The 16,801-nt window shown below is 44.6% G+C and overlaps 1 protein-coding gene across 3 annotated transcripts in view; it reads left to right on the top strand.

Annotated features, from left to right (window-relative positions):
- Positions 1–16,238, top strand: part of efr3a (EFR3 homolog A (S. cerevisiae)) — a 117,801-nt gene extending 101,563 nt beyond the window's left edge. For all 3 annotated transcript variants that reach the window (XM_087832566.1, XM_087832567.1, XM_087832565.1), the window contains 11 exons: positions 478–650; positions 736–811; positions 3,822–3,983; positions 6,814–6,945; positions 7,158–7,225; positions 8,927–9,054; positions 13,922–14,007; positions 14,086–14,134; positions 14,505–14,608; positions 14,694–14,743; positions 15,636–16,238. In XM_087832566.1, the coding sequence (XP_087688692.1) occupies positions 478–650; positions 736–811; positions 3,822–3,983; positions 6,814–6,945; positions 7,158–7,225; positions 8,927–9,054; positions 13,922–14,007; positions 14,086–14,134; positions 14,505–14,608; positions 14,694–14,743; positions 15,636–15,741 (1,134 nt within the window). In that variant the 3' untranslated portion in view covers positions 15,742–16,238. The remainder of the gene's footprint in view (positions 1–477; positions 651–735; positions 812–3,821; positions 3,984–6,813; positions 6,946–7,157; positions 7,226–8,926; positions 9,055–13,921; positions 14,008–14,085; positions 14,135–14,504; positions 14,609–14,693; positions 14,744–15,635) is intronic.
- The last annotated feature ends 563 nt before the right edge of the window (positions 16,239–16,801 follow it).

Here is a 16,801-nt window from a genome sequence, read left to right as displayed (position 1 = left end):
ATCACAGCCAGGACTCAAAGTTACACTAAAGCTTCTCGTTTGCTGCTAACAAACCAAACGGTTTGAATGTTAAAAATTCAGCGAGTTGTGATGGTTTCTACTGCGTATGCATCTCTGATGTGCATGTGTTGCTGATCACATGGGCCACGTTACAGTGATCAGTGTAGCGTCTGCATGCGTCTCTGACAGGATACATTTTTTGCTAAAAACAGTGTAGTGTCATTTTGTGCCTCGACGTGCTCTGAAATCTCACGCAGCAGAGTGAGGCGTGATTGTGATAACGATCAGATTTGTCTTCAGCTGTTCGCGCTGATCGAAAATCATCACGTCAGCGTCACAAACGGTGGGAAAAGTCAACACTGGCACACGCTCACGAGCTTGTGAACGTAACCTTTAAGCTCTGCCGACGAGCCGTTTCTCCCTCTGGGGTAATTGCTTCATGCCGCTATGAATCTCACCTTGTCTCCTCTTCCTCAGGTCACCTCCGGCTTCAAGTCTAAGTCCATGGCGGCGGCTCTGCCTCCTCCCTTCCTGGACCCGCTCTTCTCCATCTCTCTGATGGAGGACAGCGAGCTGAGGCAGCTGGTGTTCGAGATCCTGCACAACATCCTCGACCGCCACGACAACCGCGCCAAGCTGCGCGGCATCAGGTAGCGCATCGCTCACCGTATTTACACGAGCCCTGCGGTGCTGGCGCCGGGTTTAACGACGCTCTCGTGTCCGGCTGTGTTACAGAATCATTCCTAATGTCTCCGCACTGAAGATTAAGAGAGAGAAGATTTCCAAGCAAGACGTCGCATTCATGAAGAAGGTATCATAATCGCGCTGAGGTCACGGTTTCTCTTCTCTAAAGAAATACTCAATCTTTTACTGCTGACCTCATTTAACCTTAATCAGCTCTTGGGGGGGAAAATGTGAAACACAGAACGGTTGGGAAACACAGAAATCCAAACTTCCAACCGGGAATGATTGAAATAAAATGCTCAGAATATAGGAAAGAACTTTTAAAGGGGATCTGATGCTGCATAATTATAGGCGATTTGAGCACTCAGTGCTTTTGTACTACAAGCCTCATTCTCCCGTTCACACACTCACACACACACTCAAACTCCTCGTGCCTATGGTACGACAACTTTTCTCCGTGCCCCTGGTACACTGTGCAGAAACACCTTGCCACACACACACACAAACACAGGGACTTTTTCACACCCTCACACTCCAGTGCATCCATGAGAGGAAGTTTGGGATTCAGTATCTTGCCCGAGGATACTTCAGCATGCCGGGGATTTAACCACCAACCTTCCAGTTGGTAGATGACCTCCTCCTGAGCCACAGCGGCCCCGACGCTGGGTCTGAATATCTTTGCGAGGCGATAATGTAATCACAGGCTGTATAGATACTGTATAAACACTGTAGGTTTGCCAGTATACAAATGGCTTAAATCTGCATTCTTTCTTGTGGCCAGCAGGGGGCAGAAAGTCCGGTTTTTAAAAAGGTTTTTATAGAAGTTTATGAAAAGGACCAAATTTGCAAATTATAAACATGAAAAAAAAATCGTTTAATAACAATTTTATCTTTTCACAAAAGATAAAATTGTTTACCTTTTGTACATGTTAACAATGTCAAACAAGAAAAGCCGACATCACCGTGTGCAGCGATGTTTCTGCTACATGTTTGAGGAGTCACCTGTTATACTCGTGGTCATTCTGTAAATAAGAATAATACAGGGGCGCAGCTGCCTCATTCATCTGCTGTCCAAATATTTGCAATGCCAATCAGAAGGTAGGGGGAGGAGCTAAAGCAGGTTATTTCAGACAGAGATTATTTTGAACCGGGAATCTTGGAAAGCTGCTCCAGCTGAGCCGTAGTGAAAACATGGAGCTGGAGATTATCAGAAAGCAGGTGTTTTTCCAAGCGAGGTCTTTGGAGCTTATTGACCTGGGCGCGAAGCCTCGGTCATCATCGGCACGCGGTATTTCCAAAATGAAGCCCTGCGAACGACCTCCGGCTGTAGGTGTCTAACTGTAATTAATTAGCTGTAAATAAAAGTTTTTATCTTCAGCTGTCGAGGCAGCCAGGCCCTGCTTTTATATTTGTATCATAAATCCCACTCCAGCAGCGGTGGGGTATTTTTATCCAGATTTTAATGGGCTTAATCATTTCATTGGCGTTTTCATTTGCATTTTCAGGGACAATAACTTTTTAATTCATCCGCAGTGGAGCTGCTGTGATAGATGTTCAGAACAGGGCGATTAATTAAGACTTTAATCCGCTGGTTGTTTTTTTTACTGAGAGCCATTAAGTTCTGCTTATTAAAATGTCAAAGAATGTCCTTAAAAATCGCCGTCATGCATTTTTAGAGCCCAAGGCACCGTCTGTAAATGTCTGCATCCATCTGATAAAAAATGTCAGGTTAATATCGCAGAAGATAAAAATGAATCTTTACAGCCGGAAAAGAGGAAATGTTGATATTTTTACTTTAAAGAAATTAAATTTGAAGCTAAGCAATAACTGCAGAATTAATCTTAAACTCCTGTAATATAGTTACGTACTATCCCCCTGCCGTCCTCAGCTCGCCGTCTGTCATCCGGTCGTTAAGTGATGACGTGACGAATCCAGGCCTAAAGTAGTCTGCGTTTAATATGGTTTTTGTGTTGTTAACATGTTTAATGTTTTGTATTATCTTCTATTTAATCTCAAAAAGCTCCTAAAACAGTCAGTGATCACTGTTGACCTCCCTCGGCTTTTATTACCGCTAATCATTTATTTAAGCTCAGTTTTTAAACCCTTAGGATGTAACTACAGCCCAGCCCATGCAGCAGTATATGAATGACTAACCTCGTATTGTGGATGGATTATCTCAGTTGTTCTCCTGGTTGAAGTTTGGTCCTTTTACAGCATCCTGCCATGTGATTACATTTGTTCCTGACCACCGAGAACATTCACGCTAACTTTTATCGAGAGGAAAAAAAGTTAGCTTGTTTATATTATGCTAACATAGCTGTGTCGCTAGCGGTCACGTAGCGTAGCACATCATTAAATACCAGCTAGCCAAACTTCAGTAACCCTACAAACGTCACTGCTGTTTAGTTTTCTGTCTTCATTTATGTTGGAAGTGATAACAGAGCTGTACATTTTAATTTGTTTCCAAAACCCCGCAGTCAGGACATGCTATATTGTATTTAGATAGAAGCTAGCGAGCTAACTTCCTGCTAACTTCTAACTCCAAATGTCATAAATTCTGTTTTCATGGATGCCTGGATGTTAAACTCAATTGTTACACCTGGTAGAGCAGAACGCTGATCATTTTATTAAAGATGAAAGACTTTAGACAGTTTTTCAACTCTCAGTAATGCCATAGTGATCGTTTGATATATGGACCTGCAGCGGAGTTTAGGCCCAGACACGGCTAGTGACGTCAGACATAACTACCGGATTGCCTGATGGTCCAGAGTCTGCGTCTCCTGCTGACTGTGTGGGTGACGCAGCCTGAGTCATGTGACTCTATTGTCATCCACATCAGTGAGTCTGCACTGGAGAACATGGACCATCATTAAAGTGAACCCACATGTTGTAGTTACATTTACCCCACACTGCCACTAAAACTCCCCACATATCGTTTAATCAGCCACTGAAAATAGTCCCCGACACCTCCACTGTTTCCTTATGTTAAACAGCACCAACACTGAAAGAAAGAATAAAACACGAACACAGGTTTTAATCAGCCAGAGTGTCTCTCAGATAATTTTTTTTTAAACAGTTCCCATATTTCTGTCCTCTTTGTTTCTTTCTTTGCTTCTGGTCCTGCGTCGACCCTGAAGCACGGCCAGCAGCTCTACCGTCACATCTATCTGGGCTGCAAAGAGGAAGATAACGTCCACAAAAACTTTGAGCTGCTCTTCACCACCCTCGCCATTCTGACCATCGAGCTGGCCAACGAGGAAGTGGTCATCGACCTCATTCGACTCGCCATCGCGCTGCAGGTAAAACCGATGAATTCACATCTGAAGTTTGTGTTTTTTAGTCAAAGCGAAGACAAAAAGCAGTTTCACCTGTTTGGAAGCTCAGTCAGAATAATCTCATCATAAGTAGATTTTCTGGCTCTTTCTGTCACATTTACAGTTTCAGTTAAACTTTACATCCATAACTCCCAGAGTTAAGTATCTGAAATCTAAAAATAATCTGCACCCATCTGTAAACTCTCGATTTCAACACACTCAGGAGAAAGGTGAGGGCTTTTCTTCTGTTTCTGATTTATTCTGATCTCGTGTCGCAGTCTCACTGAGCTCCATTCCTCATTAACAGCTTCCCTGACTGTGGCTGTATCTCACCTCTCTCCACACAGATGTGAAGATCTGTGATATTTCTCAGATCAGAGAATTTTTTTTTCCATCTGTAGCACTTTATATTCAGGACGTCTGCGTCTCTGTGCAGAGTCAGAGGTGGAGATCAGAGCAGGACAGAGAGGTTGCAAAGCGGCTTGCAGCCAACGAGCTGAGGCTAAGTTTTAAAAAGTGCATCTGAACATCTGATTTGTCAAAGGGTGTCAGGTGGGAATTTTAATCTAAATAATGTTTGTTTAACACTTTTCATTTATTTTTACCGTCTCTGCATCACCGCAGACACCCAAAGAACCATGTGACAGCAGAGAGGGTGGTCAGAGTTTTTAAGATCAGATCTGACTGATGACATGTACTTTATGTTCTGGTGACCACTGAAATGAGTTAAGATGCCTGCAGTGATGGTGTGTGTTCGTAGAAGGCAGCAACTTTACAGCAAATCAATGAAGAAGAATTCAGTTAAGAGCCTGAATCCTCCAGAGTGACAGTCCCCAAACATTCACTCAGATATAATGTAAAAACGTAGCTTATTATAACTTAATACAGTAAAATTAGACGAGTCATGAGTGTGCAGTGTTTCCAGGTCACCGGTATCAGGTGATAGTGGAAAAGTTTTATCGGCGAGGAGATCAAGTCGTCTGTTGACGCTGCGGTGGTGTCGGTGCCGAGGTGTGGAGTAAACATCCTCAGTTACATCCCTGTTTGGAGGGTTTGTGTTTAACCTCGTGTTTAAGCAGCTCTTCACGCTCCACATTATGGTGCTTCAGTCTAAAGCACCCTCGATGTGATTATGCTATATTTTTGGTGTCAGGTGTCATATTTAAGTGGCTGATGAGTAGCTGTGCTGTCATTTGCCTTTATGTCATTAGACCGTGAGGACCCACACAGCTCCGATAAAACCTCCTGGAAGTGCAAGAGAGGTGTGAAGGAAACGTGCACGCTCGCACCAACACACACGCGCATAAAAGACACACACACGCAGCTTCAGCTTGTTTGTGCATCACGCTGAGATCTTATCGTTTCCAATGTCACAGCACTGTAGACATGTTTGTGCACACACACACACTCTGTGCTGTGTTTACCTTCGTTTAATTCAGGGAACTTTTGAGACATTAAAAAAAAGACTTAGAGGAATTTCTGCTCTTTGTTTAGTTTCTTTGTCATGCAGTTAGTGCTTCAGACAGGAAGTGCTTCATAGCACAAATTCATGGGGACTCATTTCTGTCACGTTTCCCTTCAGTCTGGTTTCTGTCACACGTGTCTGTTTCACGGTGGCCTTGAGAAAAGTTGGCGAGTGTTTACAAGTCGGCATTTTTCATGCAATTTACTGGCCACCACTGCAATCTGCTAGTAACCAAACCAGTCCCAAGGTTTCCAGTGCAGCATCCTATACCAGTCTGTAACCATTCTACACTCATGACTACCTCCTGCAATCACTCGCCAGCCAATTTTAGTGCTAAAGTGTTTGCGTTTAATTTAAAGGCCACTGGGGGGCGATACTGGTGGTTGGAAAAAGACTTCAGTCTTCTAGACATCGATGGTAGAACGCAGAGGTGTGGACTTGAGTCACATGACTTGGACTCGAGTCATTAATTTTATGACTTTAGACTTGATTTGAAAAAATGTTCTAAGATTTGTGACTTGACTTGAACCGGTTTACTTGAAAAGACTTGATATTTCACCCCATATCTCGAAAGGACTTGAAATTCAAACTTTCAGACTTTACTCGGACTTTTACACCAGTGACTTGAGACTTGAGGATAAAGACTTGAGACTTGCAAAACAATGACTTGGTCCCACCTCTGGTAAAACGTTCCTCCAGCCTGAGCTCTGTAAACACTTTGGCTGATGAGTTTATGGTTTCAAGCCGACGACTGCGGCTTCAGTCAAATCTGATCGTCACATCTTGAGTTTCAAGATCGAGCACTTAACCCGGTCTTGTGTCAATCTTCATGCTACAAGCTTCCCTCGGTGCAGGTACAGACTAATTTCAGAGAATCTGATGTTAAATAGTTTATGTGTATCCTGAACCAAAGCAACCACACATCTGCACTGGTCCTTTTAGCTTGATGGCTTAGCTCAAGTGAAGTATTAGAAGCTAAAACAAAGTCGCACTCAGTCTTCACATGGTTATTAATACCACATAATAACAAAGAGCCGCAGAGACACACTACAGACATGTGGCACAGTGTATTTAGTCTGCCGTGTTTGCTGTGTCACCTCAGGGTCGTTACCTTGACAACAACCTTTTTACTGACGGTGTGTGAAAACAGAAGATACGTGTTCGTGTGACCTTAGAGAAATGCTGCTGCTGCTATAACCCTGCACACAAATTAAAGGGGAAGTAAACCCTCAACTCCTGTGAGGGTGCACCGAGTGTATGCAGGGAGTTCTGATGCTTCCAGGACCAGAAACAGAAGCCGAGCTGCTGGTTTGTCCTCGCTAACACAGTTTTTGCAACTGGTTTGTGCAGGAAATGGCTCTTACCAACGAAGAGAACCTGCCCATGTTTATCCGCTGCGGCATCATGGCGTTGGTGGCCGCGTACCTCAACTTCCTGAGTCAGATGATTGCCAACCCGCCCTTCTGCCAGCATGTCAGCAAGGTGACTCCTCCCTGACTTTACTGAGGATCAGAGCAGCTTGCTCTCATCCCCACTTTTGGTTTTTACTGCCATTTGTTGCAGAAAATACAAAAATATGATTTATTCAGTATCCTGATGATGCAGCGCCGTTTTCTGCCTGTTAGCTGTTTCTTCTTGTTTGCGTCTTATTTGTAAATAGTGTAACATCATATAATCAGCTGTTCTCTGTCCAGGTTATTGAGTTGAGGAACATGGATGCTCCTTACCTCCTCCCAGAGCACATCTTCAGAGACAAGTGTCCGTAAGTGCAGATTACAGCCTGAATTTGTTTCATGAGAAATAATCCAACGGCTCGGGTTAGAAAAAGGCTGTGAAGCCTCGTTATTTTCTAATAAAACAGCTGTAACGAGTGTGGCAGCTGAAGCTTACAAGGTTTAAGAATTTACGAGAAACAAACTCAGGAGTGAAGGAACTGTTGCAGATAAATTCACATATTCAACTTCTGGGATCAATAACTCATAAAAAAATATCATTAGAACAACAGCAGCGTGTCTTTGCATCAACAGATTTAAGACTGACAAACAGCTACTCGCTTCAGTTCAGTTTGATTTATACGGCACCAAATCACAGCAGCGGTCACCTCGACGCTACCAGCTGCTTTTCATTTAAGCGATTTGTGCTCAGACTGAGTTTGTCTCTGTGCAGCAGCTGTGAGACGCGTGTGCAGGGACCCCGATATGAACTTGTACAGAGCAGGGTTTTAATAGTTTTGCAATTTTCATTAGTTTTTATTTTTATTTCGTTTTGACTTCCAATTTTCAATTTTATATCAGTTTTAATTAGTTTTTACCAATTGTTTGCTAGTTTAGTTTTTATTTTTTTGAAAATCCTTAGTTTCAGTTTAGTTTTGATTAGTTTCAGGTATAGTTTTAGTTGTGTTTGCAATAATTAAGTGTAACAAAATCCCAGTTTCATCATATCAGTCATTCTGCTCATCCTTGGGTATGTTGCTATTCCAGCTACCATACTGCACCCTGGACAGGTCGCCTGTCTGTCGCAGGGCTAACACGCAGAGACAGACAACTCACATTCCCACCTATGGGTTCTTTAAATAAATAAATAAAGGCAGATGAACAACCATTGATACCAGGCAACTATAAAATGTATATCTTGGCCCCAATGAGACTATTAACTCTCGCAGCACCGGGTGTTCGTAATTTTGGTTCAAGTGAATTGATAAACTTTCTGAAGGTAATTGACTCACACAGTTGTGTAGATATCCCCGTCCTGTTGTCTCGGGATGCATCACGCTGCCTTGCCTGGGGTTAGCTTCTGTTTTCTGGGGATGAGGGTTGAGTGTGCTCCCTTACCTTCTCAAGCTAAGCTAGGTTAGCCTTCTTGTGTAAGCTTTTCAAGTGCACTTTAAGGTTTGTGGGATTTTTTTCCCTTTAGAAATGTCCCTCATAATTTGTCTGTTTCCACTACAAGACACTTGCTTTATCCAAAACACAGTCATATTCAAAGTAATCCCAAATTGGACTCTGGCTCCCGACTTTTCCTGACATGATTCTGCGCGTGGACGGAGCAGCGACACAGACGACTCGACTAACGTGCTGCCACCTGCTGGCATAATGAGACACAGCAAGAAAAAAATCTGGAAACTAAACTTCATTTTCACCCTTGACTATTGTATGACACGCACACATCAATGAAAACTAAACACATTTTTGCTATAAATTCAGTTAATTTTAGTTAGTTTTGTGAACACTCATTATAGTTTTAGTTAGTTTTCCTTTTTTTGTTTTTATTTTTATTTCCGTTAACGAAAATGTTTTTTCACTTCTAGTTTTCATTATTTCGTTAGTTTTCGTTACCTTGGTACAGAGTTGAATTACAGATGAGAACAAATGTGACCCTTTTTTGCAGCGTCGCTCTGAGAAGTAAAGCCGTGCTTTTCTGAGGTTTTTCCTCAGGAAGTTTATTTTTGCGTCTTTTCTTCCAGGCTTCCTGAATCTTTGGACAAAGAGGACAGCCAGCTGTACTTCCAGACGGCCGACATGGCCGAGTGTTTGGCCGGGCCGGGCTACAACGCCGAGCGCCTCTCCATCCCCTACGTTCCTCAGGTCACAGGTACGACAGTCCAGCCTCCGTTAGGACGGGAACATCATGTTTAGATTTCTTCTTATCTAAGAAAACTGCTGAACTGATAACTCATCTTTTTTACCTCATTGGTTGATTCATACCTTTTTAATCTCATACCTGTTGAGCAGCCTTTTGTCCTGTTACATGGTTTCTCAGATATCACAGACGCTTTCTGAGAAAATGTGCCTCAGCTGATTCTCGGATCATCTAAAATATTTCCCTTTGATGGAAAAGCGTAGCTGTAAAAATCCACCGAATTAGACGATGGTCACATTATGCTGTTATCTCTTAAAGAGGAAATATGATAAAAGTGATACAAGTAACCGCTTTAGAAGGAAAGTCAAGAGTTGAAAAGGTTGTAAAAAGTCAGATTAAAGGATTTAACGTGCCCGCTGTCTGCTGGTACGCTGTGTGCTGTGTTTTTTTATTTCCCTGCTTTTCATACTCACCGTGCTCTCAGAGCTGTTTGAAGCTTTGTCGGATTAAGAGCTTAAGGAGTTGTTCAGTGAAGAGAAAATAAAGTTTAACCAACTCGGTGTGCGATCAGCTTTATTAGTCCGAAGGCCGTCGGCGTCTCCGTCATTTAAAGGTTTGTTTCAGCTCAGAACAACATGAACCTCCGCAGGTGTTCACGCACAACTTCCTTTAAAAGCACTTCTTCAAAATGTTGCTTGACTTCGACCTTGAAGTCTGTCCACGTCCAAAAAAGGCTCGGGAATAGTTCGTGCTCTTCCTTTGACCTCGTGTAGATAAAACGAGCAGGAGGAGAAAACTGATGATTGTCTAACAAGCTTTTGTTTTCTTCCCTCTGTCACGCTTTCATGTCCCTTCAGTTCTTTACACGGTAGGAAAAATCCTCCACAGGTGCAAGCAGACGTCCAGAGGTAACCAAGGCAACCCTGTGCAGGCGTGTAGAGATGTGCTGTCACCTGTTGTAGCTGCGTTTAGATCAGCTGACGCATTAAACCAAAGGCTTCACTTTGCAAAGTTGGGTGAATGGAAACTCGTCACGCTGCAGACGAGGAGGCGCAACGATGAAGTTCTTCCTCTGAATCGGTCCGATTCTGAAAAGTTCGTCTTCTATGATCGTCCCACGTTTCACATCATCTGTCTTCTTTAATCTTATTGGTCTCGTTGCCTTTGAAATGGCGACTCTGACCATGGGGCCCAGGTGTGCGAGCACTCGGTGCATGAAGACGACAGTAAGACGAAGTCTGCCATCAGTCTATAACTGAATGGGCTCTTTCACAAGAACTCTGTTGCTGTCTCCAAACACCAAAATTACTTGCAATCAGCAATCAGAAAAGTTCAGTGTAATCAATGCAAACCCCAGTTTTTGATTGGACACCGCTGTCAGTGTTTGACGGCTTCTTTCTTCTTTCCTTGAAGTCTCCGAGTTGAGCTGTCAGTGTAAGCAGGTCTCCACACTCGCCGTGGACCCCGAGATCCACGTCCTCAGGCCCCGTCTTTCACGCACTTTGTTAGTACAAAAGTCAGATCCAGTGAAAACTCTCGCAGGTCTGATGCAGCCTCCTCCTGTTAGCTTATTCTGCACTGCTGACTCACCCGGTGGACTCTGCAGAGAAGGAGAGCGAGGCTGCTGCTGTGGAGAGGAGCAGCGTGGACACATTTCTACTGTGTCGCTAAAGCGGCTCGAAAACAGGCCGAAGTAAAGCAGCAAAGTGCGGCGTTAGCAACAGTAAGGCGAATGGAAGCTCGATAACTGCTCTGGGCAAGAGGTGAGACGGGGTGAGGTGGCTTTAGATCCGCACGGTGACAATTTCATTAAGGCGCAATTTACTTATCAACCCCAGAAGCACAGGTGATAACAGCATCGGTGTAAAAGCAGCGTCTGAAAGGCTGCGGCCCCCCAGGAGGAGAGGGAGGGATCAGCTCGCACAGACTGTCCTTTCATGGCGCGAGGAGGATCAGCACCTGGTGCTGACGTGATGTCACAGCGCCGAGCGGCGTCTGCGCGCTGACGAGTTTACCCAACATACAAAGTGAAGCCTCGAACTTTTGTTTAAAAAACATACAAGAAAAAGAAATGTTTATAAGTTGGGGGTTAAATTTAAATTTGAAAAGAATTTCAGAGATTTTTTTCATGATCTTTAGTTTTCTTTAGTCTCAGACTGTTTTATTTATTTATTTAAATTTTTTTTAGATTTTTTTGTCAGCTTTTTTTTTTTTAAATTTTAAAGATTTTTTTTAGTTTTTTTCCTAATTTGTAAAATCTCAGAATATTTCTTCTTCTTTTTTTATCATTAAAATTTTCCCTGAAGTTCACAGTTTTTCCGCAGGATCTTTTTTTTCCCAGAGTTAATAATAATAATAATAATAGCACACCCTTACAGTTTTAAATATCGTGAGTATGAAAGGACCCGGGGTTTTGAGCTGTGACGGTGAAGCATCAGAGTCTGCAGGAGCTCTCGCTCTGCTCGTTCTGCTGCTGCTGTCGTCTCAGCTGAACGTGTAGAAGAACAAATATCAGGCTCTCAAACTCAAACGAGCCGTGGGCCACCGCTGGCACCGTCATCATGTGACCACTTCACTGTTCATGCAGTGCAAAAAACAACAAACAAACAAGAAAACACCCACAAATATTTCCAAAAATGTCGTGTTGTGTTTGTTTTTAAAATGTGTCACTCTTAACTGAAGCCTTTCATTGAACTACCAAACAAACACAAACTGCATAAGTGTCACATTAGTTGTTGACCCTCTCACTGAACTAACGCAGCCGATCCCTCAGCATGTTTGTGCTCTCTGCTCACATTAAATCAGTTTTTGCTTTTTAAAGAACTTATTGTAACAACAAACAAATCCTCCCACGAGTAGGTGACGTGTGCCCGTGTGGCGCCCGGGCCGCGAGTTTGAGACCCCTGGTGTGAACAGTTTAAGTGTTTCTCACACCGAGCAGAGACCAAACTTGGAATTCACGAGAGCATTTTGACGCCTGCAGAGAAACTCGCCCTGACCTTTAAACTGCTGCAGCTGTAGATGCGTCGTTGAGGTGCTTCGTTGTTTCAGAGCTCGATGTTGTGTAGCTGTAGGTTTTCTCACCATGTCATTTGATAACTCTGAAATGTTTTGCCTGCATTACTCGTGGACCTGTTGCGGTGAGTACACGTGCTGCCACGTCTGTGTAGAGCAGTTTACCCGTAGTGCAGATTGTTTACATGTGTGGAGCTTCTGTTTGCAGTGTTAACAGAAGCTTTTCTTTAAAACTCGTCATGTAGGGCAGCGGTCTCCAACCTTTTTTGCGCCACGGACCGGTTTATGCCCGACAATCTTTTCATGGACCGGCCTTTAAGGTGTCGCGGATAAATACAACAAAATAAAACTAGTACCGGTACCGAAAAAAAGAAGATTTATTCATAACACACGTGAAAAGACCCAGGAAAACCGAGTAAACGATAAAAACGATAACAAAATAACGCTGAACACCGATAAAAACACTGAAAACTATACATTTCAGGCCCGGTACCAAACGACTCACAGACTGGTACCGGTCCGAGGCCCGGGGGTTGGGGACCGCTGATGTAGGGTGTTATTAATGACATAAGGAAGTTTAATCATCATGAAGCAGTTGGAGCTCAGAGAGGAGAGTGGGTGGGTTCAAACTCCTAATAAGGACAAACCGGTGCAGACCTGTTGGACTCCACCAGGCAGCCTTTCACACGGTCCTGGTTTTATGGACGAGTCTTCTTTGTTCGTCCAAGCTGTGCAAGGTTTCCAGCTCCGTTTGATGGCCTCAGGATCACCTCTCTGCTTTCTGTCGATGATGTGGTTCTGTTGGCTTCAGCAGGTGGAGCGGTTTGCAGCTGAGTTTGAAGCTGTGGGTGGATGGGCTTTGACTTAGAGATGGAGGTCGATGGTTCAGAGGGGTCTCGGCCTCCACATTGAAGGGAGGCAGTTCAAGCATGTGACTAGGACGCCTCCCAGGTGAGGTGTTTCAGGCATGTCTAACTGAGGAGGCCCCGAGGCCGGACCCAGGACAGGACTCCTGAGAGACTGCGCCTCTTGGCTGGCTTGGGAACACCTTGGGGGAGGATCTGGACCAGATGGATGCTGACGGATGCTGCACAAGTTTGCAGGTTGATGCTCGATCATGAATCACAGCATCTCTTTAATTCCGGCTGCGCTTCAGTAACATTCATTCAGACTGTAAATGTGGTGAGTGGGACCTTAAATCAGTGCACGAGGCCTTTAAGAGGGAATCGGATCTCTTGACCGGGCTGCATTCAGGCTCAGGTGGTCAAAGTTTCCGGAGAGCGATCCCAACGAGGAGCGATGAAATCGTGGCTTCCTGTCACGTCGGCTCAGTTCTGTGTGTTTCATCGTGTGAACAAAATCTTAAAGCTCCAGCGGATCAGCCGCCATCAGATCGTTTTCCTCATTAACGCCCGCAGGACGGCTGCTGAGTCAGGCCTCTGCACAGTTCACGGCAGAGGTCATCGTGCGATTGTAAAGAGCTGCTTTCTGTACTCATCAGATGACCTCACAGCGCAGACAGTAGCTGCCCTTCTGTGGTCCTTAGTTTCCCCTCTGCTGGCGATGAATACACAAGTGCTCGAGGTGCGTTCGTCCCCCGGGGACGAGTTTATCCCGGCGCGATCAGGCGGATTTGTTCCTCGTTGTATTAAAGTGGAGAAAAAAGATGGAGTTTGGTGTGTGGGAGCAGAGATGGACGCGCAGATTACAGGAGCTGCCTGGGTTTCAGTAATATGACAGCTTCAGTGAGCACAGTTTGATTATTCTGCTGCAAAGAAACAACTTTTACTTTTACGTGACACTAAAGTCTGAAATGTTTGCGGCTTTTTAAAGCATTGTGTGGTGTGAATCTGTCATCCTGAAGGTGTAGAACGTCTGTCCAGGAGGCCGAGTTTCGTGGACACCGTCTCCCTCCAAGTGGACATCATTTCCAACAGCCTTCCAGAAAAGGTCTGAGTAATCTTCTTTAAAGCAGCGTCTGGTCCTGGAGGGAAACGCGAGCTCACGTTTGTGTTTTTGTGTCCACAGTCGCAGCTGGCTGAGGAGATCACGTTTGAGACCCTGAAGAAGGCCATCGGTAAGAGCGCGGCGACTTCCTGCTGTTCCTCATGTTGACTCTGGGTTACTTTGTCCACCGGGCAGCCATCTTCACCAACACCTGTGGGCTCTAATGTGTTCAGTTATTGTTAAAAATGATCTAAATGAACTTTTGATTTCAGTGACCAGCAGAAAAAATGCTCATGTAGCAGCAAATCTGATGAAAGCACTTAAAGTTTTAACCTCAAAATACGTTTTCAAAAGCTCTGATTTTATGTTTCAGTGAAATTTTCACCATTAAAAAATGTTTTTTTACGAGAAGCTCGTCTCGCGGAGAAGAAAGAGCGCTCACAAACCACCGTGCAGTTAAGTCTCTGTTATTAAAGCAGCTCTGTGTTTGTGGTTTTCAGACACCACCGGTTTGGAGGAGCAGGAGAGGGCGAAGAGGCGCCAGGTGATGGAGAAGTTCCAGAAAGCGCCGTTCGAGGAGATCGCCGCCCACTGCGAATCCAAGGTTATTAAAAACTAAACAAAAAAGAGCCAGAAATCAGAAAATAATAAAGAAAACACCCAAATAAACTCCTGCTCGCTTCTTCCAGGCAAACATGCTGCACGACCGGCTCGCACAAATCTTTGAACTCACAATCAGGTGAGTTTTCTGATTTAAATATATGAATTTAGATCAAAATACACCACATCAGAAAAGCTTAGGCGTGACACTAAAAGTCAAACCCAGAACACCTGACTGACGTCTCCCGTCGAGCTCGTCCAATCAGCTCTGCTTCCAGCGTCCCGTCACGTTCTGTCCTCGCTGCTAAAGCTGCGTCTGTGATTTCACCACCCTGGCTGAGACTGTGACGCCCTGAAGCCTCAATCACCCGCCGTCACCACAGTCTTCTCCTCAGCAAACAGATGTTTGGTTATTTTGGCCCAGATGTGGCTCCAGGTGAGAGTGACCGCCTGAGTTCACCTGAGGTGCACCAGGCTTCAGGTGTGTCGAGATATTTGGAGCGAATGTGGCTCATGATAAAACACGACCCGGTGTTTTTAGGCTTAGCTGTGTTTGTCTGACATGTTCTCACAGCTTTTTTTGATTGCATCGTCACGTGAACACAATAACAGTCTGTTTGCAGCACGTGAACGAGTACGACGCCTGCAGATAACGTGCACTTTTCCTCATAGTCATGCTTACATCGCTAACACGGCGGTCTGGAACGGTTTGAGTTGAGTTCCCCTCAGTACTGGCCGCCTTTTGAAAGGATCTTTTAGAGGAAATTACCTGCTGTGTAGTTCTCCTGAGTCACAGCACTGTGAGCGTGATTAGACCCGGCTGTGTTAGCTGGGACGTGCACGTACGTGTGGGCAGGACTGTCGGAGCGCTGGAGGCAGTGCACAGGTGCACACGGAGACGACTTTGAAAGGGACAAGAGCCTAATAATCAGGTTAATCAGGTGGTTTTTGCTTCCTAAAGGTTACATTTGTGCACCAGTCAACCAGTTTTTCCTTCTAATTGAATATCTTGTTTCACGCCTCGTCACCAGGCCTCCTCCCAGCCCGTCCGGAGTGGTTTCCATCTCAGCGGGACACACCCAGCATCAGTCCGTCCCCGTCTACGAGATGAAGTTTCCAGACCTGTGTGTCTACTGAACGCACACATCCACAAACCAGCTCACACGCAACATTGAAAATGCACAGCAAGAACAACACACTCACATCTGCACTCCAGTGTCCTCCGTTCAGGTGGCGGGGACGCCGTCAGGGACGAAGTTGAAATCCCGTTTCCCGTCTTGACTCGCGCTGCTCTGATTGGCCACACTTTGTTTCCTGACTCGCGTCCCTGAAGCCAAACTGAACTTTTGAGTCACCGAGAACAAAAAAACAACAACAAAAAACCATAAACTGCTTCCACTCTGAGGTTTTAGTGCATTTCTGCTGAATCAGACGTTGCTGCTCTGCTCCAGTCCAGCCAAAGCTTCGCTCCTTGTACATACGCTCTCTTAAAAAAGCAGCGTGAGGCTCACAAACGCAGCTCCTGCCTCCTAACAACTATCTGTCTCCTGTCAGTAGCCGTCGGTGCCGTCACTGATTAGTAGGAATGTGCAATAAAACATATATATATATATATATATATTAGCCGTCAGCTATGAAAATTACATAAGTGTTGGTAGAAAGCAGTTTAGTTTCAGGCTCGCTGCTCCTCAGCTCTTCGCTCTAATCTTCAGTCTTTGCTGTTTAAGATAAAAGTGTCACAAATGACTTCAGCTGAGTTCTTATGAATAAATTCAATGACGGCAATACTTGAACTGCTTGGCAGCGACACTCAAAAGCTGAAGAGTCGACGTTTGGACGAGTGGAAATGGGCTCGCTCGTGTTTGGTGATGACGTGATTGTTTCTGAGAGGCGCGAGTCTGTAAGAGGAAGGTCAAGAGGAGCGTTCATGTCCATCAGCTCCCACCTGAGACTCTATAAAAGATGGACATAGTCAGTGTGGTGTCAATTTAGTGGGGAGCTTTGACATTGGATTACCAAATGGTGGAACTAAGACTGTATGCTCCACTAGTATTACTAGTAGTACTAGTAGTACTAGTTGAGTAGCCACAGGTGGACAAAATCAACAGAGACTGTATAAAAAAGATGGATAGAGCCACAGAGACATCAGCGTCTGGTTTTGAGCTCCACATTTGGATGATGTCATAATGTAGTCACA

This window comes from Neolamprologus brichardi, chromosome 18 (assembly GCF_056152115.1).
Source record: "Neolamprologus brichardi isolate AB-2024 chromosome 18, ASM5615211v1, whole genome shotgun sequence".
NCBI lineage: Eukaryota > Metazoa > Chordata > Actinopteri > Cichliformes > Cichlidae > Neolamprologus > Neolamprologus brichardi.
This window is presented reverse-complemented; position numbering and strand designations above follow the sequence as displayed.